Raw genomic sequence first — 26,616 nt, forward strand, 5'->3', positions numbered from 1 at the left:
GGGCCCGGGGCCTTATCAGGATACATTGATGTTAACGCCTCTTTCACCTCTTCAGAGTTAAAGGGACGCAACAAGTTTATATTCTGATCATTCGTCACTCGGGGCTCAAACTCATCAAATAAAGGATCATTCCCATATGAAAAATCAGAGGCAAATATAGATTTAAAATAATCCAATATGACAGAGCACATAACCTCTCCCTCTACCCACATTCCAGCATTATTCATAATCTTAGTAACAGAGTTTTTCTTTTTACGTGCAGAGGCATACCTGTGGTAAAACTTCGTGTTTGCATCAGCGCCACAAAGCCAATGCTGCTTCGCCCGCTGCCTCCAAGACACGTCCTCCTGGGCTTCTAACTGAGCGAGTTGCTCATCAATCGACTGAATCTCGGCCAAGGCAGCCGGATCCCTCCTATTTCTGATAGCCCTTTGTCTCTTCTTTAATTCATTGATGCGGTGACCAAACTGATGGAACTGATCCCCCCTCCCCCCCCCCCCCCCCCCCCCCCCCACCTCATCAACCTCTCCCCACAATACTGCTGACAATTCAGCAGTCCCTCATCTTTCCCATTCTGCTAGGCCGACACCACCACATCCCTACACCCTTTATCCTGAAGCCACGCCATCTCAAACTTAAAACCCCTCGGCCCCCTTCTCTCATGGACGCGTATTGCATCAATACTGAGGAAAAGAGCCGAGCGATATGACTTACGTGTCAGAATATTCTCCACCCCTGCCTGCCCATTCATTCCACACCACTCAGCCGTTGCCAGCACTTATCCAGTCTTTCCTCTAGCCAGTTACTCTTCCCTCTACTCTTCTCCCACGTAAATTGGTGACCCTTCATGGGTAATTGCATTAAGCCATAATTATCTAGGTGGGTGCGGATTCCCCCCCCCCCCCCCCCCCCCCCCCCCTCTTCTCACACTGATACAGGAGATCATTAAAATCCCCCACCACCACCCACGGTAATGGGGATCTACCACTCAGGTTTGTCAACATATCCCAAGATTCCTGTCTTCTATGCCTCTGCGACGGACCATAGAAACACGTCATACGCCACTGTTTATCCCTTGTTCTAACCTCCACATCCACATGGTTCTTAGAGTAACTCAACAACGTAGACGTATTATTTTTTTCTCCAGAACAACGCAAGACCACCACTTAAGCCATCATTATCCACATAAAACAACCCCTCATAGCCAATCATGACACGAAGTCGCTCCGCATGTACTCGTTCCACCATAGTCTCCATTAAAAAAATAAACTCAGGGTTCTTCCGGGACACAATGTCCACAACTTCTCGAACTGTGCGTGGATTGCCCAAGCCACGACAGTTCCAGCTTAGCGTACTCATGAGGACGGGCGGGACTGTGATCCAAGTCCCGCCGCACACAAGTTTTTTGACACATCCACCATTGCAACATCCTCACCTCGGCCCAGTCGGCCCTCCACCCCAGTCCCTTCCTGACGGCGTTTTGCCGAAGCCGTCACACTCTCATCAGCCGGTTCCCCACGATCCACTCGCTCCTCATCGTCTCCCTCCCCCTCACCCTCACGGCCACCACCTACCGCAAGCTTCGGCATTGGTAGCGGTTTCCCCCCTACAGGCACCAGCCAACTTCCACCGATCTCCCTCGTAGCCCCCCGGTTACCTCCCGCCCTCATCTTAGCCCCATACAAATATTTTTCCACCAGCAACGCACTCTCCCTCGCCCTTATGCAAAAAGTATACACATGTCCCATAAGTCCACAGTAAAAACAAAACTTGTGTAAGCGTTCATACTTAAAGTGCACCCAACACGTAGTTTTGTCTCTATTAACCAACTTCATACGCCTCCGCAGTGGCTTATCTACCGCAATCAATACCCGAATACGATAAAAAGTCAACCAAGTTGCTCCCACAAACCTATCATCATGTTTCACAAACTTTCCAATAAAATTCCCCGCCTGCTCAAGAACCGTATGTGATGTATAGCCCATCGGGAGCTCATGCAATCGAACCCACATGTCAACACTGTTCAGCTGCACCTCACACGGTACCGCCCCCCTACCACCTCACGGCACACTAGGGTGTTGTTCTCGAAGGCCCATGGTCCCCCATCCAACACATAATCCACATCCGTTTTGTGAAAGAAAACAAAAAGAAATAACCCTGGCTAGATTTCTGTAACTTGTACACCCCTCACTGGTTGCCACACGGATGCCATAACCTGCCTCATGTACTCCAACTTCACAACCTTCGCCGTGAGGAATCTCCCCACCACCGCCCACGTCTCTTCCCCCGTCGCCGAGTTCGCCAACCTCCTCCCCAACCAGCGTGAAATCCTCCCCTTCCTCCTCCAACGCCATACCATTCCAGCGCTCCGCCAACTCTGCCACCCCCTCAACATCAACCTGCGCTGCCATGCCACTGCTACTGCCGAAGTCAATCTGTCGTTAGTCGTCCGACGAATCGCCGGAGAAAGCCAAGGAGTCGAAAACCTAAAGAAACCCTAGGAGAGATAGCAAAACCCTAGGAATCCTAGAGAGAAAATTTTTTTTCGTTCATATTAACTTATTAGTATATTTTAAAAAGGTTAAAAATCTTGACTTAATTTTTTATAAATTTAATTTTTTTTTTTTGAGTTTAACTTGAACTTGTGAAATGCTAGCTTGATTTGTGTTAAGCTGATTGTGTTTTAACCCGTGGATATTATTAGTCATTTGTTAAAAAATAATTGGTAAATTTGATATTTACTTTTAGCTGGTAATATATATAATGACATATAAAAACATGAAAATATTATTTTACTTTTGAGTTAAACCACAAAGTGTCTTGAGCAGACCCTAACAGTAAGAGACACGTTTAAGTCCATACTGTGGTCAGATTGATTTTTCCATACAAGAAAGAATTCGAACTCCTATGGCCCTTAGGGTTGGGGTTCAGCCTTTGGAAGAAGAATTCGAACTCCTAACATCTCTTAAGGGACAGAAGTGCACGGCCACTTACGCCAACCAAGCTGGTTATATTATTTTACTTATTTAATTATCCTTAAATTATTTTTAGTTTTAAATGAAAATTTTATAATAATAATTTTATTATTATTATTATTGTTGTTATTGTTGTTCTAGTTGTCGTCGTCATCGTTGTTGTTCTTGTTCTTAAGAATTTTAATAGGCAAATTAGACTTTTAAAAATAAAATGTAATTAACTAATATAAACAAAAAGTTGCTTCAAGCAATATTTTCATTTTTAGCTTATTGGTGTCAATTAGCTAAACCAAACATCTATTTATCGGTGACTAATCTTAACTATTTGACTTGGTTAAATAGTTAAAGTTGATTAAATCGGTAGCCCTAGCTTATTGGCATCAACTAAATCAAACATCTTATTATCCAATGTATGTTTACAAATTCAAGTGATGCCAAGAAATTAACATGACATGCATATAAAAATTAAAAAATAATAAAAAAAAATTCTAGTGGCAAGCTTCAACACTCAATTATATTGATTATATTATCCTCAATGGAAAACAATTAATAATTCATTTTCTTAATTTGCCCTGCATTGAGAAGTCTTAGACTTAAACTTTGTATCTGATAGAGATTATTCCTCGGATATATCTCGTTATACGTTCGGGGCATCTGCTCAGTATTGAGTCAGAGTTGAGTGTCCCTTTGAAAATGTGTTATTCCTATAAGGGCCTCAACCTTTCAATGCAAGGGAGGCCAGGCCACTTCTTTACTCTCTCTCTCTCTACAACATGCTCTCTACACCATTCAATAAGAAAAGCTCCTTGAAGCTAATTTCCGAATCGACTCTCTGCTCCTCATCATACACCTTTTATACACATTGCTTACATGAATAAAAGCTAATCTTTTCTTCTTCTCAATATTTTTCATACACACCGATACACACACCAAATACATAGCGCTAATATGTTCTATCAGTATCGATGGAATGAATCCTCACGATAATCTAAGTAGCAAACTTAGCTCATGATCCATTATGTTGGCGATTTATAATCTACCTCCTTGGTTATGTATGAAGCTGCAGAAGCATATATTATTGTGTTTGATTATTTCTTGGCCTAAACAATCGATGAATGATATAGATGTCCTTTTTGACACATTTGACTGGGGATTTGAAGAAGTTATGGGATGAAGCTATGTTAGTGTTCAATGCAGGTAGGAAAGAGACATTTAAGTTACACGTCGTGATATTTTGTATAATTAATGATTTTTCAATTTATGAAAACTTATTTGGGAATATTGTCAATGGACATAAAACACGCCTTAAATGTGAATATGGTACATGCATGTTTTCATCAACTTTTGCATGGGAAGAAGATGATTTACTTGGGACATTGAAGATTCCTTGATACCACAATTATTATATTGGTGGTTAAGAAAAATGCTATCAATTGAAAATAAGAATCTGCAAGTGTTTCACACCAACTAACTCACCACGATTAAGGTGTCTGAATATGTAGTAGCTAGGTATAAACGTGACTTTTTGTAAAACTCAAAAGTTTAATTTTAAAAAAGGAAAGACTTTAAGGTTTAATGTTGAGATGCCTCAAATTGAGAAGAGTCGGCGCAAAAAGAAATCTATATTATTTGATCTTCCATTTGGGAAGATATTAGATGTACGTCATAGTATGTGTGTGATAGTTTTGTTGGAACTCTTCTAAACATAAAAGGCATGACCAAAGATGAAGTGAATACTAAACTAGACTTGATCAATATGGGTATACAAGCCAAATTAGTCCCACATGTTGTGGATAAGAAGACATTTGCCTTCAGCTTCTCATACTTTATCAAAAATGAGAAAATAAATTTTCGTTAGTGCTTACATGAAATTAAGTACCACAATGGTATTCATCAAATATCAGTAGGCTTGTAAGCATGCAAAATCAAAAGTTGGTGAGGTTAAAGTCTCATGATTGTAATGTCTTAATGCAACAATGGTGGTTAGTGGCTCTTAGAGGCATATTGCCAAAAATGAAAGTGAGACACACTTGGTTGTAGCACAAAACAACAAACAAAACCCAGCAGAGTATTCCGGGGTTACCGATTCACAAGGAAGTGAGATATTAAGCACTAGCTACTAATTTATTCACGAGAAGTTATTCCTAACGTCACAAGAGATAGTTCAATACAATCAAATAGCAGTAAAATAAAGACAAGGCAACAAACTTGGAAACACAATAGAATAAAGAGTGGGATTTTTGGAGGTGTAAGTGTTTATTCACCTAGCTAGTGCCAATCTAAAGTAAAATAATTAATTTGATTTTCTACAAGTGTGAAAGATTGCATTCAAAGGAGATGAATTGATCCCATAATTCCAACACAAAATGATGTGAGTGAATATATTCAATCCTATGAGATAATCACCCAAACAATATAAGAACTAGCAATCAAGATTAAATACCTTAGCCAAAATTTCCTCTCCAAATGTGCAATAGTCAAGTGCAATTGCGTGTGCTCTAATTTATGTCCTAACTCCCATCAAGACACAAATATAGCAAGGAAACATGTAATTTGAATCCTTAATTACAAGTACCAATAATATAAACCACAATTGCAACACAATATATAAAACACAAATATATAGTTCATAAACACATTTTTACCCAAAAATCCCAAAATAGCCTCAGCCAACCATGGCTAGTATTGTCTTCATTACACAAATATTAAGGAAATTCAAGAGACAAAGAAAGTAAAAGGAAATGGAAGAGATTCCCCTGAATGATGTTCTTCCGAGCTTTTCCTTCGCCTTTTGGTGTGATTTGAAGTTCCCGATCTTCTCTTCTCAACCTTGATGTGATTCTACTCCTCAAAGGTGTGGATCCCTCCTTTCACCTTTGAAGAGTGGAAAAATCACTATCTCTCACTCTTTTTGTCTTCCCAAATCGCAGCTAAGCTTAGGGTTTGAAGATGAATGATAGTATTTATAATGGGGTAGAAATGGGGGCAAAAAGGGAATTTCACAGCAAACAATTACAAATTTGGAGCTTCTCAACGCGTAGAGGCCTTGGCTCATCACGTCAAACCATTACATAACAAAATCTAGACCATTTTGCAAACTCTTGATGTGTCGAGAATTATTTTCGTCGCATCAAGAATGCTTTGTAACGCAACTTCGACTTCCTTCCAAGTTGACTTTGACCCTTTTAACTTCAGGATTTGACTTTGAGGTCTTTATAAGAGTTGTAGCCATTTGAGTCTTATTTTCAATGGCGCAAGAATCACTTGATTTGGACATGCCTAAGCTGAGATATGATCGAAATACTAACATGTTGACATATTGAGTTAGAATTACAACTCTGTGATTTTTTGCACCACTTTTGTCTTGTTTTTTTGTCATTGTGATCAAATCCATTGAAAGTAACATTCTTTTGCTCCCTTGAAAGTATTTTAGCCACCTTCTTAGCTTCACATTGGCCCCTATTAACTCGGGATTCATTCAAAATGTCCCGAAAGACATACAATTAGCTTCAATCCAACCAATTATACACCTAAGGATATAAACAAATGAATTAATGCATATTTTGGATAACACCAAAATATTTTTCAGTCAAAATATGTCTATATATGGGATAGAAATATGGACATGAATACACTCATAAACACTATTATAAGACTTTGTTTCTTTTTTAATACAATATGTGGAAAAGTTATTAATATAGACAAATTAGATAAATTGGAAAATAGAATTATTGTTACATTGTGCCAACTAGAGATATACTTTTTCACCTTTGTTTTTTATATCATTATTCACTTACGTGTAAATTTAGTGAGAGAGATCAGACAATGTGATCCAGGTTACTTAAGGTGGATGTACCATTCGGTACATAAAAGTCCTAAAAGGGTACGTGAGGAATTGATATATGTCAGAAACATCTATTGCTGAAGAGGTTATTGCATTTTGTACTGAATACTTGGCATGAGTGGAATCTATTGGCTTTTCAAGTACAACCACGATGAAAGAATTGTTGGCAGGGGCGGATCCAGCATGGGGGCGTTGGGCCCCCTACCCCACCCTATATATAACCCTTGTATGTATATATGCGTATATAGTACAAGTTTTAGCATAAGTATAACAAAATAGATAAAAGTTAATAAGAGATAATTAGATTAAGTGGCAAAGCATGCATGTTATCTTTGTAAAGGCTAGAGTTCAAATTCTAAGTTAATATGACTTTGGCATAACTTTTTAAGAAGTCAGGGTTGGAATGCAATGTGTGTTCTAACACAATTTATTTATGACTTTTAAATATTTCGTATTAATTAATTGTGAGATTTACACACCACATATATATATATATATATATATATATATATATATATATATATTTTTTTTTTTTTTCTTTTATATTAATGATGAGATGTGTCTATATATAACGTATTTTTTATTCAAATTATTTTATCAAATTAATTATGTTTCATATTTTGTTATGAATATTTTTATAAAGTTTTGATGTGTTTTATTTTTCTTCCACATCCAACAATATTTATGGCTATACTTTTAAGTGTTTTATTTTTTATCAAACTATCTCTTTTGTTTTAATGAGTTTCGCCCCCACTGAAAAAGTTTTCTGGATCCGCCACTGATTGCTGGTAAGGGTACCCGAGGAGTCAAAGTTCTTACTATGTTTCGTGAAGATGTTGAGCAATGATATTTATACATCTTGCAAAATACGGGTGAAGTTGACCCCTATTTGGATGAACATATGAAATTGGTAAGACAACATAATCCCCAAAGGACACACATGTGAATTGTGAGCAAACATAGTCGTACTTTTGATACTTCATTTTAAAATAAGGTTCTTGGAGATAATAATTTTTTTAAAATTGTACATCAAGAGATACAATTTAAAATATTTGTTTCTTTCTATAATCAATAAGGTACCATATCTAAAAACATAATAAGTGGGAATGAAAGTTATACCCCTGGTTTATGTCCGTTTTTTCCGTTAAGTTTTTTTGTACATTATGCTATAAAGGTTGTACATTAAAATATTTTGGACAAACATACCACTACCGTTATAACTTCCGTTATCTTTTCCACTATTGTTACCATGCGCATGCATCCACCATATATTTTCTTATCTTCTTCATTAATAATAATATATACACATTATATATTTGAGTTATATGTTAATTATTACATAAAATATAAATATCAAATTTATAAAAATGATTTACATTATTATTATTTAGAATAATTTAAATATCTAAAATCTAAATAAATTTAAAATTTTGATATAATGTATTAATATTGGGCACCTATTTTTTGCGTATCGCGCATAAAAATACTAGTCAAGCAATACAATCTAAAAATATCCATAAACACCAATTGTCTCATGGTGGTTATTACAAGTTGGTGCAAAAAAAAATGGAGGAAAAATTGAAAGAAAAATGGGAAGTTGCTATATTGATAAGTACTTAAATGCACTTATTGGCTAACTCATCCTTTCTCTTCTTTTATACTCCAACTCATTCTAGAAGGCTTGAAGTGTTAATGAGTTGGAGTATAAAAGAAGAGAAAGGATGAGTTAACCAAGCAATATGGACAACTAAGTAAAGACAAATTCAATGAGTTGAAAAATGAATATGGAAAGGTTTAAACAAAATACTTGTCTCACATTAGTTTAAGAAGTGAATTCAAATTTAAAAAATGAAAAAATTTGACTCGTGTATGTTAACACCTCCAAAAATAGGTCGTATTCATGACTAATCTCTACTAACTCGACCAGTCCTGATTAGACAATTACTAACAATCTTTTTAACTGAACAAAGTGTTGTACGCTGAAGTAACAATTTTTGTCGGCAGCCATATCTCCCATTTTAATCACATTTTTTTGCCTGTCAAATATTGCTATGTATCAAGGAGACGTGGCCTGTTGCAGAATTATCAATATTTCTAATTTCGTACCATCTTTCTGTCCAACCACAGATTTTTATAGGATAAGTACAATTCATTAGCACTATTGGCATTAAAAATTTAATTGTCACTACTGGAAATTATCGAATTTCCGACCATCTGAAAGTGATCTTAAATCTAGTTAATACCAAAAAGTGGTCGGAAATAGCAACAAAAGTTTTTCCGGATACCAAAAGTGGTCGGAACAAAGCTTTCGACTTGATTTAAGATCACTTTTAGGTGGTCGGAAATTCCATAATTTCCACTAGTGGTGTGTAAATCCCAGAGTTGGATAAATAATCATATTAAATATGAAGTTATAAAGTTAATTCTTATATTAAAAATTAAAATTAATCATAATTAATTCGATAATTTATCACAATTAACTCAACAATTTTTCGTATGTTAGAGACAAAGATTTTACAAACCTCTACTACTCCGAACAACACGAGTATGTGTATGTGTTGCCAACGTTGTCACTTTTGAACTTCGATACATTAGGTGTGTAAATTAGATTTTCTCCCGTTTGATGAGAACAGCCTTGGATCTCTTAACTTCTTGCATTGATGATTAAACCACACTTTTGTAGCATTGTAAGAACTTGAGATTTTGATTTAATCTAGAAAATATGAATAAATTTTAAGATAGTCATAAAAAGTATAGGTGCCACATTGTAAAATAAATTGTTGGCAAAAATGTTGTGAACTTACTGTCAATCTGTTTTGCTCGACACAGTTGAAGCAACATAAGAACCTTCAAGATGTGAATTAAAGTAAGGCATTATAGATTTATAGTATCAACATATTCATCTCATAATGTGCACTTGATACGATTTTTTCTGAATACATATAAATTAAACTGTTAAAATAGGAATTATAAAAGCACACTGGTTTTACTTGATTTTATTTTTCAACATGTCCACCTATCACATTCTCTTTAGGAGTATAAAATTCAAGTACTCTTCCAATCACATCTATAACTAAGGTATATTAGTAAAAATAGTTTACACATTAGATATAAATAAATAAATAAATAAATAAATGTGAAACTGGAAATGTGAAACCTTTTTTGAAAACATACCAATCAATTCCTTATTTGGAACACTTCCAGATATTAATTCTTTGAAAGACTTTAGCCTAACCATTAGGTTAGGAAAGCCTTTTTTCCAGTGCCTTTCAACTTGTGTTTCACTTTTGAACTTGATCATGTATTTAAGTTGTGTTGTTTTATACTGATAGTAGTGGGTAATAATCACAAAATCTCTTATTGCATACACCTTCCCTTCCTTTAGAAGTTTAGTAAATTGTGATACACAATCCTTAGGTATGTTGCCATGAATGTAAGTGCTCTATAAAGAAATATTTCAAAGCTAGATATTTTAACAACAACACAGTGAATTATATTGCAGGTACAACATCAAATAAATTACCTCCATGTCATGGAAGAGGCATTCTTGACTCTTGATTGCACTAGAGTTTCGGCCTTCAGGTGCCAAATATGAGTGAACCAATCTGACCCTTAATAGCTTTCTTGTACGTACTTGGATTTAGTTCTTTTCCTAATATGTATAGTGTGTCATTTGCGTAGTGAAGAGTAATCTCAGAGCTTAAGTACCAACGAACAAAGCTAACCACTAACCATTATTTATAGGAGTTTTCTGAAGGCGGAAGAATGAAAAATTCAAATCAGCATTGAAGGATGTAGAGTTCCAAAACAACCCAACCATTATGGAAGAACAATAATGGTGTTGCATCAGAATATGAAACGCCAAAAATATAAAGGCTGAAAATTTTTGAATTGATGTTCGCAATATATAAAAGGATTAGTTTAGGTTTATTGTTTAATTAATTAATTTTAATCTCAAATTCCCTATTCGATGTAATTATTATTGTTCTGTAAAGAGCCTTTAATGATAACGACTGTATGTAGTTTAAAAATTATTAGGAACAACTTCCAATCTATATAGAAAACCTAAAACGTGGTTGAGCATTAGTTAGTCTTTAATACAAATAAAAATACTTTTAATAATAGACAATTACTGAATGAATTAAAAAAATTTAACACAATATTTTTTATACCAAATGACGTCACTTCAAATGAGCGGAAAAATGAAGCACTGTGATTGGCCAAATTCTGATGGCTTTATTATATAGTAGGATTTTTTTGATAGATAATAAATTAAGTTATGGTTATGGTATTTACATAATAAATTCAACAGATAGATAGATAGATAGACAATAAATGCTTTCACACTTTTGAGGAAAAAAATTTGGTCATCATTTTGCTTTAATATATATATATATATATATATATATATATATATATATATATATATATATATATATATATATATATATATAGAGAGAGAGAGGGGGGGGGGGGGGGGGGGGGAGAGAAGAGTAATCATAGCACATGCTACATGGATTCTAAGGGTCGTTTACTAACTGGAAATTTCTGAAAATTTCTGAAAAATAGAAAACAGAAAACATGTTTACTAGCACAGTTTTTCATTTTGAAAATTGAAAATAATTTTCCAATTTTTTAGAAAACTGGAACACTCTTAAAATCTGTTTTCTAAATGAAAAACAGAATCATCTATCATCTATTTAGTTATATGTTACTATAACCACATCACTATTATTACATTCATTATCATCTTATTTTACTTATCACTATCTTCTATATTTTCTACTTACTTTACTTATTTAAACATAATGTATTTGCTTACACTTTAAAGTTAGACATTATTTACATTATTAAAATTAAATTAAACTCTATATAATATTTTAGATTTTGATTGAACTCAATAGATTATTAGTTTGAATATTTTAATTATGTTACATTGTAATACAAGTTCAGTCCAGATATCAGATATTGAAATCCCACAACATATATTAGAACTCCAAGTAAAAGTTATATATTCATATACATGTCATTAATGAATATATCCAAAAAATATTTTAAATATTAGCTCATAAAATATTAATATTATCTAAACTAAATTTTAGGTGAACTTAGTATGTTATTGGTTTGGATATATTTTTTAGTTATTATGTTATATATACATATATAGATTTTGTTCAGTTATCAAATGTAAAAATCTTACATATATTAGACTTAAAAGAAAAAAAAAAATTTATTCCATTTAAACCAAACATATGTAAAGATATTTTAAATATAAGATCTAAAAATCAATCGAAATTAAACTTGTGTTAATTTTATAACGTTAATCTAAAAAATAAATTTGAAAAAAATAAGTGTTAGTAAACAAGTTTTCTGAACAGAGAATGAAAATTGAAAAATTAGAAAACAGAAAACAGTTTTATGTTAGTGAACGGACCCCAAGTCTTTTACTTCTTTAAAGAAATCTTCCAAGATTCCTAAATCAAGTTCATTGCTTGATCTCTAAGATCAGAGCATCCCATTAGAGAGATTGTTCACGATTTTTAAGGAAACAAAATGCCAATATGAAAGAAATAAAAGCAAGTGAGAGAATGCATAGAATCTTCATGCCAATTTGAGATTTTTGTTAACTCGTGGGGCCAGAGGAAAGGAACAGCCACACACCATTTGCATGATGAACAATTCGCGCACGGGCCAGGCTGGGCGCTTTAATTACCTTGTTTGTTTTTTTTTTTTTTCTAATTTAGCTTTATGTTATTTTATTTTTTCTCTATTTTATATTTCATCTCATTTCTCTTTTCCAATCATATTTACAAAAATTCCTCAAAAATTACATAAAAAATTCCACTAATGAGGATGCCCTAAAATTGAACTTATTTCATGATTCAACTTTCTTACTAGACCTCCAAAATTCTTTCAAGATAGATCTTAAGATTCACTTTTTGAAAAAAAAAATCTATTTTCAAATGAAATATATATATATATATATATATAGAAGAGCGCTCATATGCGGCGGGGTCTTACGGTGCGGCGGTGCGGTCAAATTCCAGAATACACCAATAGTGTTAACAATATGCACCAACAGTGTAATAAAAACACACCCCAATGAAATGTAATAAAACATCACAAAATACACCACAGACTCAAAAAAATACACCATATAACTCACCACCCCCAATGGTGTATTTCCGAACAGTGTATGGTGTTTTTACTCACACCTAATGGTGTGTGTTTGGTGATGCATGGCTCTGTTTACTCTGTTTTGTGTGGTGTATTTCCTAACGTTGATGGTGCATATTTGGTGAACTATTGGTGTTGCCGCACCGTAAAAATAACCGCACCGTAAAACACTACCGCACCTGAACCCGCCTATATATATATATATATATATATATATATATATATATATATATATATATGTATTGCTAACACATAATTAATACAATGTACTATTACAGGTTATGGATGGGACTCCTCTTAATAATTTCTTTGCAGTGTAGGACATTTGTTTAGTAAATGATTTTGAAAAATGTTTTATGCACTCTCATTTCTTACTTCTAATATATATTCTTTATTACAATTTCTTGATGTAAAAATATTCTTTAGAACCTACATGATGAAAATAACCAATTTTTATTTACCATATCATAAGGTATAAGTAAAAGAATAGAACTTGAGAGTATATGTAATAAAACTCCATTATTTAAGACTTGTTTCTAATATTTTTTGTCCGCAGCCATCTCGATCTCCCATGCTACTCACATGTTTTGCATTTCAAATGTTACTGTGCTTCGATTCTCTCAAAAATGTTACTGTGCTTCGACAAAACGTGGCCTGTCACAGTAGTAACATGACAAAATTAAATGTTTATAGGTAAGTGATAAGTATATATACCGACGAATAAAAATCTAGTTTCAAATATGTTCGGATTTTATTAGAAGTTGAAAATAGTACAAATAAAAATAAAAACTATAACTTAAAAAAATAAATAAATAAATAATAATCAGAGCATGTTTAGTTTCCTTTACTTTTCTAATTAACCAAATTTAATTCAAAATATTTAAAATGTAATACTTAACACAAATTTTGATAAACTAGCCTCGAAAGGCGTGATCATGTGAGTATCATTTTCATACTTAAAAGTTCTGAGTTCAATTCCTGCCAACACTATCTTGGTCAAGTTTATTACATGAAATGTTTCTAATGCGATTTACCTCTCATTGAGATTTATTCCGTAAATACATCAGATAGTAGTTGCAAAATGATATAGTATCAATAGAAAAATATGAAGAGCGACTCTTTTGTAAAACCATCTCACATATTCTTATACCTGTGAGACGGGTCAGGACAAGATAAAAAATATAATACTTATACTGGCAAATGTAATACTAATCAAGAATAAAGTGTGATTTAAAAATATTACGGCCCTGTTTGGTAAAATAGTTAGCCAATCAATCAATTTTAGCTTATTTGACCACTATTAACTGTTTGACTTGGTTAAACAATCAATATGAGTGTTTAATTAATTAGCTTTTTGTAACAACTTATTGTTCCACAATGCTAAAATTTAAAAAAAAAAAAATACTGTTCAAAGTAGTTGTTTCGATAAATTTTTTGAAAAGTCATTTTGTATGTAATCAGCTAATAGTTAATTTACCAAACACTTTTCTATAATCCGTTAATGCTATCAACTATTCAAACTCACTAACCCAATCAGCTAAAAGTCATTTACAAACACCCCCTATATTTTTCTTTAAAATTATTATGCATTCTCTTATAAGTAACAAGCACTTCATTCCTAATTAATATTATATTTTTTCAATATAAGTATTATATTTTGGACTTGACTTGACCCGTTCATGGACCAGTCGTTATATTATAGACCGTGGTGCATGTGCACCGCGGTTAAAAACGGCGCCGTTTCTTCAAGTGAAGAAACGGCCCGCCGTTAGAGTTAACGGAGTCTGCTTGTTTGGTGTATTAAACACCAACTGACACTATAATATATTTAAACTGACACTGCAGTTATATCAAAATGATACTGTAGTTATAGTGAAATGAAACTGTAGTGTATATAAAATGAAACTGAATAACATTTCACATATTTGAGTGTATATTGTACAATGAAGCTGTAATTATATCAAAATAATCATGTAGTTGTGTTTTAATGAAACTATAGTGTATATAAAATAAAATTAAATAGCATTTTCACATATTTGAGTCTATAAATATCAAATGAAACTATAGTTATATCGAAATGAAACTGTAGTTGTGTTGAACTGAAACTGCAGTGTATACAAAATGACACTAAATAACAGAGTTACTTTTTACAAAAGGGTGCGAAACGGCGGAAACTAACACTGTTTATTTTCATTTTAAAAAAAAAAAAGACGCGCGGTGCATAATATAATTTGCCTTTATGGACAAGAATTCATGAGATGGTTTGACAAGTTTTTGTCAATATAAAATATCTGAGACTGATAGTATAAATTTGGGCATTGTAAACTTTGGGTGTATGTTAAGCTCACACTTAGAGCTTGCAGCACATATATTATCCCTAGAGGCTAGAAGATCATATGGAGATGAAGGATTGCAATGTCCTCTTGGTGATGTATCCGGCGCAAGGCCAAATTAATCCTTGTTTACAATTCGCAAAGCGCCTTGTCGAATTGGGGGTGAAGCTCACCTTCCTCACAAGTCTCTCCGTCGTCAATCGCATGCCGGAACCGCCGTCCATCCACGGCGTAGACTTTGCCACCTTCTCCGACGGGTGGGACGCCGGCTTTAAGGGCTCCGACGAGGAGTATCTCCAGTTCAACGCTTCCTTAAGGGCTAAAGGGTCCAAAGCAATTGAAGATCTCCTCACGGCTAAACTGCAACAAGGCTCCCCAATCTCTCGAGTTATCTACACCACTTTTATGCCGTGGGTGGGCATTCTCGCCGGCAAACTTCGAGTGCCCAGCACGGTTCTTTGGATTCAACCCGCCGCCATTTTCGACATTTTCTACCACTTTTTCACGGGTGGGTACGAGGAGAGTTTCAGAGGTTTAACTGGGAATGATAATGGAGTTGTTGAGCTTCCGGGGTTGTCGACGACGCTAAGTGCAAGGGAGATCCCTTCCTTTTTGCTCCCTGCAGGTTCTAGCGCCACCGATTCTTTTATAGCTCAAGCCATGAAAGACCATATTGAGCTTCTTAGCAAAGAAGAGAGGCCCAAGGTTCTTGTGAACACTTTTGATGCGTTGGAGTTTGATGCTTTGAGGGTTATAGAGAAGGTTGGATTGGTAGGAATTGGCCCCTTTGTTCCTTCTGCCTACTTGGATGGGGAAGATCCTTGTGACACTTCTTTTGGAGGTGACATGAGAAAAAAGTGTAATGGTTATGTGGAGTGGTTGGATTCCAAGCCTAAAGGTAGTGTGATTTACGTAGCGTTTGGTAGTTACTCCGAGCTTCCAGACGAAACGATGGAGGGAATTGCACGAGGGCTAGTTGAGACGAGAAGGCCGTTTTTGTGGGTGATTAGGGAGGGAGGGAATGGCGAAAAGCCGGAGGAGAAGCTGAGTTGCAAGGCGGATCTGGAAAAGCAAGGGAAGATAGTGCGTTGGGGCAACCAAGTCGAGGTTCTGCAACACTCTAGCGTGGGGTGTTTTGTGAGTCATTGCGGATGGAATTCAACTTTGGAGGCTCTGACTTCTGGGGTCCCTATTGTGGGGTGCCCACTTTGGACCGATCAATGGTGTAATTCTAAGTTCATTCAAGACGTCTGGAAGACCGGGATCAGAGTGAAGGTCAATGAGAAAGGAATTGTTGAAGCTAATGAAGTGAAGACGGCCATAGAATGCATAATGGGTGAAAAGGAGACAGCACAAGGGTTGAGAAATAATGCTGCAAAATTCAAGGCTTTGGCTAAGGAAGCAATGAGGGAAGATGGCTCATCTTATGTCAACCTCAAGGCATATGTGGATGAAGTGCTACTTGGTCATGGGCAAGAATAATATCCTACGGAGTATCTTTTTTAAACATTACAAAAATGTCACTACAAATGTTTTAGTATCTCTTTTCAAATAAGAGGTGACAATATATAGGATTATTTAAACCTATAATTTTTCGTTTGGAATGATAATAGTGATGTAATCAAACCACAAATTACTTCGCAATTGTTTTAATTGTTAATCTTATTGTGCATTTGTGGCTCAAATCCACTAAAAGAGAAAGAAGCCAATTTTTCATCCTACAAGTCTTAGCAGTCCGGCCACGTGGATACCGAGTGCCCATAGCAGTTGTTGCATTCATTTTCTCCATGTTTCCCTTTATCCAAAATAATCACTAATGCAAGTTGATTTCCATAATTTGTTTTACTATTTTCTCTCCATTATCTTTCTCTATAATAAAGCAAAAACATTTTGGTAAAAAAAAGTTTTTTTTTTTCCCGCCCATTTGCTCTTGCATTTTTGGTCACCAAAACAACTTTGTGACTGTTGAATTGTTGTGGGTTATCTTTTCAGATTTCAGAATATGCAATCATTTCTTTTCACCATTTACCAATGATCATTGGTTACTGCACCCATAGAATAACATTAAATAATATTTTTCAATACAAAATATAATATAATTATACATTTAAATTCACAATAAATACAATCTGATCAGAATGCATTAAATGCAAAAGGACAATGAAAAGACTATGTGGCATGCATTTACCAATGATCATTGGTTACTGCACCCATAAAATAATTTTAAATAATATTTTTTAGTACAAAATATAATATAACAATACATTTAAATTTACAATAAATACAATCTGATCTGAATCTGATCAGAATGCATTAAATGCAAAAGGAAAAACTGAAAAGACCATGCGGCATGCATTAAATGCACAGAGGCTGTAAATGAAAAAATGACGGCTCACGCGTAATAATGACCAAACCCAAGTGCCACACTTCGTTTTCCCAGATGGTTGGGTTAATGAAGTAATTTGGCTATAAATAGTAGTTGTTTTCCTGCACAATTCACTTCAACTTCTTCAACAACAAATCTGAAATACAAACTCAATATAACATCATGGTAGGAATGTTCATTTTGGCCAAAGATATAAGTCCTATGACTTTGAAAAGAGCTATCAAACTAAGGCTTGTGAGAACATATGAAGTTCATGCTAACCGTGGCAACAACTCTATTAAAAGCAAAGAATATATCTTCCATGATGAAGAGGTAACATTTTTTACTGCACTTATTTCATTTATTTTTACTATTTTTTGTTGACATTATTCTTTTGTTAGGGGACATATCTTCATGCTTCAATACCAAGAGAACAAGTAGAAAAATTCCAGAATGTCTTCAAAGAAGGTGCTATGTATGGCGTGAAGAACTTTTTAGTAATAACAAATTATTTTACCTACAAAACTACTGAACATCGGTTCATGTTAAAGTTTAACTATTCTACCATTGTCAAAGAGTACAAGCCACGAAACTTCCCCAAGGTGTTATTTAGATTAAAAAGTATTGAAATGTTGATTTCTCAGAAGGATCTGAATGAAAAGCAGCTGCTAGGTATATTGCTTCATCTCACATTTTCATACGTTGATTTACAATTTTATTCAAGTTTATATTTTTATATCAAATCAAAATTGTGCACAGATGTGATTGGGAAGGTTGTGGAGATATATTCTCCACTGGACAAAATCATTGATGGCAGACCGTCTAGGCTTATTGATTTCATAATTGAAGATGGACTGTATGTTTTTTTTTTTTTCGTTTAATTTAATTTAATTTAATAATTTAATTCTAAGCCTTTGTCTAAATTTTTATAAAGTTTTATAAATTATATTATCTGACAACATTTAAAATATTGAAGGAGTAATCGTCTTAAGTGCACCGTGTGGGATAATCACGTTGATTCAATCCTACCGTATTATAATTCTGTTATTGAAGGACCACTGATTGTTCTGATTCAACTATGTAGGGCAAAAGAAGTTAATGGTTAGTTTTTTTTTTTTAATATCTAATACACACAATAAATAGTTGTTATAATCTGTTCAATATTTGGTGACACTATACAGGAGAAGTCAGAATTTCCAGCTCTTATAGTGCAACTAAGATGTTATTCAATCATGACTTGCCAGAATTTAATGAGTTCAAGAAAAGGTAATTTATTCCATTGATATTTCTATTTATTTATTTTGTTCCTACAAATTTTTTTAACATGTTTTTAATAGTCTTGGAGGCCTTCAAACTCCTCTACGGACTATTAGTTCAATTTCGAGGCTATCTTCGGGAAATACAATCATTGACTTACAGAGTGGTGACATTGTGGTCAGTACAGTTGCAGATTTATATGAAAAGAAAGAGGTAATCTCAGACTAACTATCTCAGTGTTATTACAATTTAAAAATTTAATTGTTTTTGATATGTTTTATACTAAATTTATGATGGGCAGGTTGGTGAATATTGGGTCCCTGCAAAGATTGCTGGAATTGAGAGTGTTGGTGATTGGTCATATCGTTCGTGTGTTAGTAGTGGCTGCAACAAAAAGTTGGTCCTTGACGAGGGACTGTTGTGTTGTACCAAATGCAAGAGGAAATGTGAGGAAGGGATTTTAAAGTATAGGCTCATTGTGCGGGTCTACGATAATAGTTTTGATGCTCCCTTCCTAATTTGGGTCGGGAATGTAATGATTTGTTGGGTTTGACAGCTAAAGATTTGATGAAAAAGTATCCTGAGGTAGATTTCTTTATATTTGGTAATTTATGTTTGCGAATTATTATTGTGATACATTCATATTTTATTTTTCATATTTTGTTTATGTGTTTAAGGGCTATGATGATATCCCAAGAGAGATTGAGGGTTTATGTGGAAGGATCTTGCTATTCAAGGTGTCAGTGAAGAAGGAACAATTAAAGAATTTTAACAGTGATTTTCCTGTTATTAAGGTGGTCACTGACCCAGCTATGTTGTCTACATATTGTTCTATGTTGGAGTTAGAACAGGATAAAGATCATATTTCAAGGATGGTTGATGCTACTACTGACAAAGAAGATGCTGAGATGGTAAGTGTTTTTAATAGAGAAAGATAATCACTTTTCAACTTCAACATATATTTTCACATTTATATGTTTTTAAAAATGTATAGGAACTATCTTTTGGGGATGAAGCAGAAAGCCCAGTAAACTTAGGAGATAATGAAGATGTTGATCTTGATCCAAAAGCGGTGTCAGTTAAACGCCGTCTACTTGACGAGTTTTCAAGCACTATGAAAAAGGGGAAAGCTATCATTGTCAAAAAGGAGAAATGAAGGACTGTTGGAATTATTAATGTTGTTTTTTGAAACACTGAAGCTGAATGTTGTTTTTGAAAGACGGACGTTTGATGTTGTTTTTGAAAGACGGACGTTTGATGTTGTTTTTGCAAGACAGAAGTTTAAAGTTGTTTTTGTAAGACTTTTAACCGTTTCGGATATTGTGCTCATGTGCACAGATTGATGTACTGTTTTGAAACTTACTATGTTTAATATTTAAATTGTGTGTGTTCTGTAATTGTTGTTTTTGGATTTTGTAAGTTAAACTTTGCAGGTTTGCTGGACTGATTATATATTGATGGCAAGTAAATATGGCACTACAGAGTCTGCAAAAGCAGGGTATGAGTAATTTAAGGTAGTATTCGTTTTGTTTTTTAAACTAACATTTTAATTATGTTTGACCAAATAAAATGTAGGGAACTTAACAGTGTCATTTTTCTTGCAGATTCCAGCAACTGCGGAGCAAATATTATAGATGAGTACATGACAATTTATCTGGCCATGCAGATTCCAACACAAGCTTCAAGATCAATATTGGGGGTGGTCTTTTGGAATACATATTTTCTGTGCTTAAAGTAGTATTTGACTTGCATTTATTGTAATGTCTATGTACAAATATAATTTCACAAATGTACCAGTAACCAGTTTAATAAAATCTTGGTTTTTGTTCTTATCATTAGGTGTATGCCCATAAAAATTAATTCCATAAAATAAACTACAACTAAAACACTATAATTTCACACTGTAACAACACACAAATGTTTATACTATATATAAGCTGATGTATAATATATATATACGCACGAAGAAAATAAAAAACAAAATTATAATATTATACCTGTAAATTAAATGATCCTCTTCTATTTGGAGCAACTCATATCTTCTCAATTACATTTTTCCAACTAGATCTCAACCTTCATAAATAAAATAAAAACAACAATCAGAATTTTAACAATTTTCTGTAAATAATAAAAAAATTTGAAGGTTGAGGTAGATCAAAATACAGATTATAAATACAATTACAAAATAGCTTTAACATAGGAAAGATCTATGGTAGTTATAAGGAAGAAGTCACTTATCTGATCTATATAAGCGAAGTCAAATTCGAATGATCAATACAACAAATCCGATCGAATCAGAAAACACTGTACATCAGGATGTAGATAGACAGTTGGTCGAACAATCTTGACATAGATTACCGAAGAATATGCATGCATTCATATTTGGTGAACAAAGGACAATTTTGCGAAGTCGCTGGAGATCGCAACATTGGAAGAGACAAACGGATCGCGAAGAGATCGCTGATGTACGGAAAAGATAATCAGGCAAGTTAGAAGAGAGAAGCAGGCGATCGCTATTTCGGAGGACAGAAGAGAGAAAAACAAGGGTTGCAGCCGTTCTTAGATTTCAGACAAATTTTTGATCTACCAAATGTTTCAAACCTAAATGTTTCAGACCCAAATGTTCATATTATTGTTTGTATTTATTATACTGTATGGGCTGGGCTGGGTTATGGAAGAGTTTGGGCTAATTAAATTAGAAATATATATGTTTGGGTCCAAAAAGTGTTAAAGGCTTTTCTGGTCAGATTTTAATTTGTAGTCATATATATATATGACTACAAATTAAAATCTGAAAAATAGTTGTTTTAGGTAGTGATTTTAAGTAAATATTACCAGTTATTTTGAAAGTAGATTTAGAATGGTTACAAATTAATATGAACTACAAAGTAATTACATCTTTGAAATAAGTAATTACTAATTTCTAATTATTCATTTGTACTTCAAGTTAGATAGTGTGTACAGACAATTTGTAACATAGTCATAAATAGCTTTATTTACACCGTAGTTTTCTGTATGGAATTAATTTTGAAACTTCCATACCCAAATTTTGATAACAAATGTAATGAGTATATTTTGGGTGGCATGTTCTGTATTATTAAATGATAACTGCAAATTTAATAAGGTAGGAAAAGAGATATGTATTTGCTGTGTATATTTTTAAGTCTAATAATTGTTGTCCACAGTTGTAGTACAGATTCTGTACACTCAATAGGTATAGGACAAAGTAATGATTTATTGGTAGCATCTATGTATGCTTTTTATAGTACCTAGGTAAGAAGATCAATTACTTTTTCATTGGACAGTGTAAAAGTAAATTTATTATTATTATTAGAGTTAATACTCAAAATTGTCCTCGACTATAGTGATTTTTTTCAATTTCGTCCTAAACGATTTTGCTGACCTAATATCGTCCCAGACTTTTATGTTTCGCTCAATTTCGTCCCATACTTTTGTGTTTTTGCTCAATTTAGTCCATCATTTGTTATTCTATCCATTTGGTGTTAAATAAATAGACAATTAAGTAATTTTAATATTGACATCTCTTTACTCATAGACATGTGAACTGCGAAATCCCTTTTTTTTTACGAATTAGTCCCAGAATTACTCCTAAAACTGCAAATATAAAATTTGATTTGCAGGCCCGGGAGTAATTCTGGGTGTAATTCGTACAAGAAAGAGGAATTTCGCACTTCACAAGTTGAAAGTAAAGAGAGATCAATATTGACATTACTGAATTGTCCCTAAATTTAACACTAATTTGACGGAATAACAAATGGAGGACAAAATTGAGCGAAACACAAAAGTCTGGGACGATACTAGGTCACCAAAGTCGTTTAGGACGAAATTGAGAAAAACCACTATAGTCGAGGACGATTTTGGGTATTAACTCATTATTATTATTATTTTGAAAACGAATTTTATTATTAGTAATATTATATGTTCTATAAATAAGAGGTTTTCCATAGAACGAAACAAGTTTGCACTGAGAATGGTGAAACTTAGAGGATCAACAACAATAGGAGACAAGAGGAAGGCAGAATGTTTGCAAGGTATGTATGCAATTCCATCAAATTCATTGTTCTGCATGATCGTCAAATCCTTTAGGCCTTTATTAACTAAATATTACAATTCTTTCTGTAAAAATTCATTTTAATAAACTAGGTTCTAATATATAGTATACTGTATATTGTAGTTGCTTTGAGTTGGTTGTTCAAAGCTAGGGATATGCATTTGCAGTTCATAGTGACGTAGTTAGTGTGATTACTGTATTAGTCTTTTCTTATATATAGAGATTCAGAAAAAACAACTTGCACAGTAGAGAAGTAGAACTTGAACTTCAATTTATATTCAAATTTATTATTGAATCAAAAATTACAGAAAAAACACTATAATAATAAACCAAAAAAAAAAACAAAAACTATAGCTAAAGTCCTGGATTCTAGCTTATCTCTCTCTCTCTCTCTCTCTAGGAAGAGAGAATCACGCGATGGCTATTTCGGAGACAGAACAGAGCAAAACAAGGGTTGCAGCCGATGACGAATTTTTTCTGTCTTTTATACGTAGGTTAAGGGTTACGTATGGGCTGGACAGTGTTAGGGAAGAGTTTGGGCCAATTAAATTAGAAATATATATGTTTAGGTCCAAAAAGTATTTAGGATTTTGTGCTCAGATTTTAATTTGTAACCATATATATTTCTAATTAATGTTTTGAATTTTGATTTTATATATGTCTAGGTATGTATATTTTTATAAACTGTACATATAGAATATATACAATATAGAATCTAGATTTGATGATATATAAATTGATCAGTATATTTATATCTTTTATTTATATTTATATTTATATTTTTTATTTTATATATATGCTCATAATTGATTCTAAATTATCTGGACAATTGTGTGTTATAGAACCTTATACAATTTGATATTATCAAATTAATACATAATTTTTTTTTTTTAATTTTATGATGTAGAAAATGTTGACCCCTCAAAAAAGGGTAATAACAATTCATCTTTAGATGGTGCAAGTTGTTCGAGTTTGAAGAATCAATTTACAATTGGGGTGTTTACAAATTCATTGAGTACACCGTTTTGCATTCTCAATGATGGTACGTTATAATAGTTATATAATTATATATATAATAAAGTCTTGCTGCCATATTATTATTATTATTATTATATATATCTATATATATATATATATATATATATATATATATATATATATATATAATTGCTAAATATGTATTATGTAAATTCTCTTTCTTTTTATTTTCACTTCAATTTTGTGTTATAGAACTTTATACCAATTTTTGTTTTTGAAAACTTATACTAATTTAATATTAACCGTTCAATAAATAATATTTTTTTTTATTTTATTATGTAGAAAATGTTGATCCCGCAAATAAGGGTGATACTAATTCATCTTTAGATCATACAAATGGTTCGACCTCAAATAATCGATCTATAGATGGAGTGTTTACAAATTCATTCACCACACCGTTTCGTCTTTTCAATGATGGTACGTTATATTATATATATATATATATATATATATATATATATATATATATATATATATATATATATATAACAAAGTATGCTCATATATTGATTTTTACACAAATTCTAACCTTTTTTTTTAATTTTATATTCAAAAAATTGCTAAATATGTATTATGTAAATTCTCTTTTTAAGTATTATGTAAATTCTTTTCATTTACATGTAATTTTTTTTCCCAAATTCAGGAACTGTATTTCAAAATATAAATTCGTTGCCGAATATAAATAGTTTGGAGGCACAACATGTAGACTGTCATTATGTCACGCCGTTGAGAAATATAATAAACGGTTGTTTTTTATCTGAACAATTATTAATCAATATATACTCTTTTAAAGTTAACTTTAATGTGAATGATGATTATAATTTGTTGAACATTTGTATTGTAGTGACAGAGGTGAACGCGAATTTCAATTCTATTAGCAATGCAACTCCATTCTCAAACCTTACCTTTTGTGGCAATTTAAATGGTAATACAACAAATTGTATTTACATAATTATTATATGTATACAAATTAAGTAATCACTATATATATATATATATATATATATATATATATATATATATTCCAAATTTTTAATTATATATTAACAAATATTTCGTGTAAAATTTAGAACATAATTATGTACATAAATATCTTATTGCTAACATTTGATTTGTATTTTTATTAGGATCTGGAAGCGCAAATTTCAATGTTGAAAATACGAGTGTTGAAAACACAAGGGTTACATCCTTCAATAAGATGCCACCACCACCCATAACGGCTCAGTCTAATGGTATAATTTTCAATTTAACGTTAATTTCAATATTAAACTTATTATCAAATAAAATGATTTAGTAAAAAAATATACTCAGTAATGGCAATTTATTAATAAGTTTTTTTTTTTTTTTGGGAAATGCAGGTAATGTATCAAGAATGAAAAAGAAATCACACAATATTAACAGAATTTACAAACGGTATTGTTCTTAAATTGTTATTAAAATATTATTATAATTAATGAAATTTAAGTGGTTATATATCTTATATTTACTTATATGTTAAACCATCTGTGTCAATTTCAATGCAGTGACATGTGTGAACTCGAGCGTGAATGCATCGACCAGTGCACCTCCATCTTCAAACAATAACTTCTGTGAGTATATATGCCTTTTTAATATAAATTTGTTTAAAATCTAAATTTTAATTATTTAGGGTTATTTTATTTAGATTGAAATCATTTTCTAATTATGTAAATATATTATTATACATATCAATTTGTTAGGTGATCAGTTCCATTCAAGCAATTTACATCAAACTGCTCTCCAACAAAGTCATTGTCGCAATTTAAATAAAGAATTTGATCTAACAATTGAAGAAGAAGACCTTCACTATGACATTGACAATGGTAATATTAAAGTTTTATGCAATTATATCTTATAATTGTTCAACTTTCGATTTCATCTAACATAAAGTTCAAATTTATAATATATTTTTTTTTTCTTGGCAAAGTTATTTATGGTGACTTTGGTGATCCAAATGATACATGCCTACATTGTGGTGCGTTTTTCTGGTTTGAAGAACGTTTGGGAAAGCAAAGAGTTTCTAATACTCCTAAGTATTCGTTGTGTTGTGTTCATGGGAAAATCAAATTGCCATATGTTACTAAACCTCCTAACAAGTTATACGACCTTTTCTTCACGCAAGGAGAAAAAAGGACGCATTTTTTAGAGAACATAAGGTCGTACAATAACATGTTCTGTTTTACATCAATGGGTGGCAAGGTTGATAAGAATTTAAACACTGGAAGGGCACTACTCTCTCTCTCTCTCTCTCTCTCTCTCTCTCTCTCTCTCTCTCTCTCTATCTATATATATATATATATATATATATATATATATATATATATATATATATATATATATATATATAGCTTACCAAATAAAGTCATTACTGATTCAATTTGTATACATAACTCATAACTAATTATATGTAAATAAATATGGTATATAAAATCATTACATATAATTTGCATACATAACTCATAATCTTAATAAATTTGTATACATTAATTTGCACGGAAAGTCATTTGCATTATATGTGGCTCATTCAACCTTCAACC

At 32.7% G+C, this 26,616-nt stretch overlaps 3 protein-coding genes and 1 long non-coding RNA gene across 9 annotated transcripts; 3 read left to right on the plus strand and 1 right to left on the minus strand.

The window, feature by feature from the left end:
* Positions 1–15,299: 15,299 nt before the first annotated feature.
* LOC109175314 (crocetin glucosyltransferase, chloroplastic-like) lies at positions 15,300–16,955 on the plus strand. Of its 2 annotated transcripts, XM_019324565.1 has the most exons (2): positions 15,300–16,243; positions 16,277–16,955. In XM_019324565.1, exons 1-2 carry the CDS (start codon positions 15,393–15,395, stop codon positions 16,809–16,811), a joined length of 1,386 nt encoding a protein of 461 aa, XP_019180110.1. In that variant the 5' UTR covers positions 15,300–15,392; the 3' UTR covers positions 16,812–16,955. The 2 variants fall into 2 exon arrangements, with proteins under 2 accessions (XP_019180110.1, XP_019180109.1); XM_019324564.1 differs by having other exon boundaries at positions 15,301–16,955.
* A 535-nt stretch (positions 16,956–17,490) lies between these two features.
* On the minus strand, positions 17,491–21,542 carry LOC109176204. The gene is made up of 2 exons (XR_002053349.1): positions 20,949–21,542; positions 17,491–17,816 (listed from the first exon to the last, which is right to left on the minus strand). It is a non-coding gene; the product is annotated as an uncharacterized LOC109176204 (long non-coding RNA).
* LOC109176203 (replication factor A protein 1-like) lies at positions 17,858–20,900 on the plus strand. 5 transcript variants are annotated; one of them, XM_019325656.1, is made up of 9 exons: positions 17,858–18,027; positions 18,096–18,550; positions 18,671–18,795; positions 18,876–18,960; positions 19,032–19,164; positions 19,253–19,536; positions 19,629–19,862; positions 19,946–20,465; positions 20,556–20,900. In XM_019325656.1, exons 1-6 carry the CDS (start codon positions 17,878–17,880, stop codon positions 19,502–19,504), a joined length of 1,200 nt encoding a protein of 399 aa, XP_019181201.1. In that variant the 5' UTR covers positions 17,858–17,877; the 3' UTR covers positions 19,505–19,536; positions 19,629–19,862; positions 19,946–20,465; positions 20,556–20,900. The 5 variants fall into 5 exon arrangements, with proteins under 5 accessions (XP_019181201.1, XP_019181204.1, XP_019181203.1 ...); XM_019325659.1 differs by having other exon boundaries at positions 18,096–18,366; positions 18,454–18,550; positions 19,946–20,900; XM_019325658.1 differs by lacking the exon at positions 20,556–20,900 and having other exon boundaries at positions 19,946–20,246; positions 20,372–20,390.
* A 1,400-nt stretch (positions 21,543–22,942) lies between the features above and the next one.
* LOC109175371 lies at positions 22,943–25,645 on the plus strand. The gene is made up of 6 exons (XM_019324635.1): positions 22,943–23,003; positions 24,705–24,806; positions 24,906–24,986; positions 25,189–25,293; positions 25,420–25,474; positions 25,585–25,645. Exons 1-6 carry the CDS (start codon positions 22,943–22,945, stop codon positions 25,643–25,645), a joined length of 465 nt encoding a protein of 154 aa, XP_019180180.1.
* The last annotated feature ends 971 nt before the right edge of the window (positions 25,646–26,616 follow it).

This window comes from Ipomoea nil, unplaced genomic scaffold, assembly GCF_001879475.1.
Source record: "Ipomoea nil cultivar Tokyo-kokei standard unplaced genomic scaffold, Asagao_1.1 scaffold0688, whole genome shotgun sequence".
Classification (NCBI taxonomy): Eukaryota; Viridiplantae; Streptophyta; class Magnoliopsida; order Solanales; family Convolvulaceae; genus Ipomoea; species Ipomoea nil.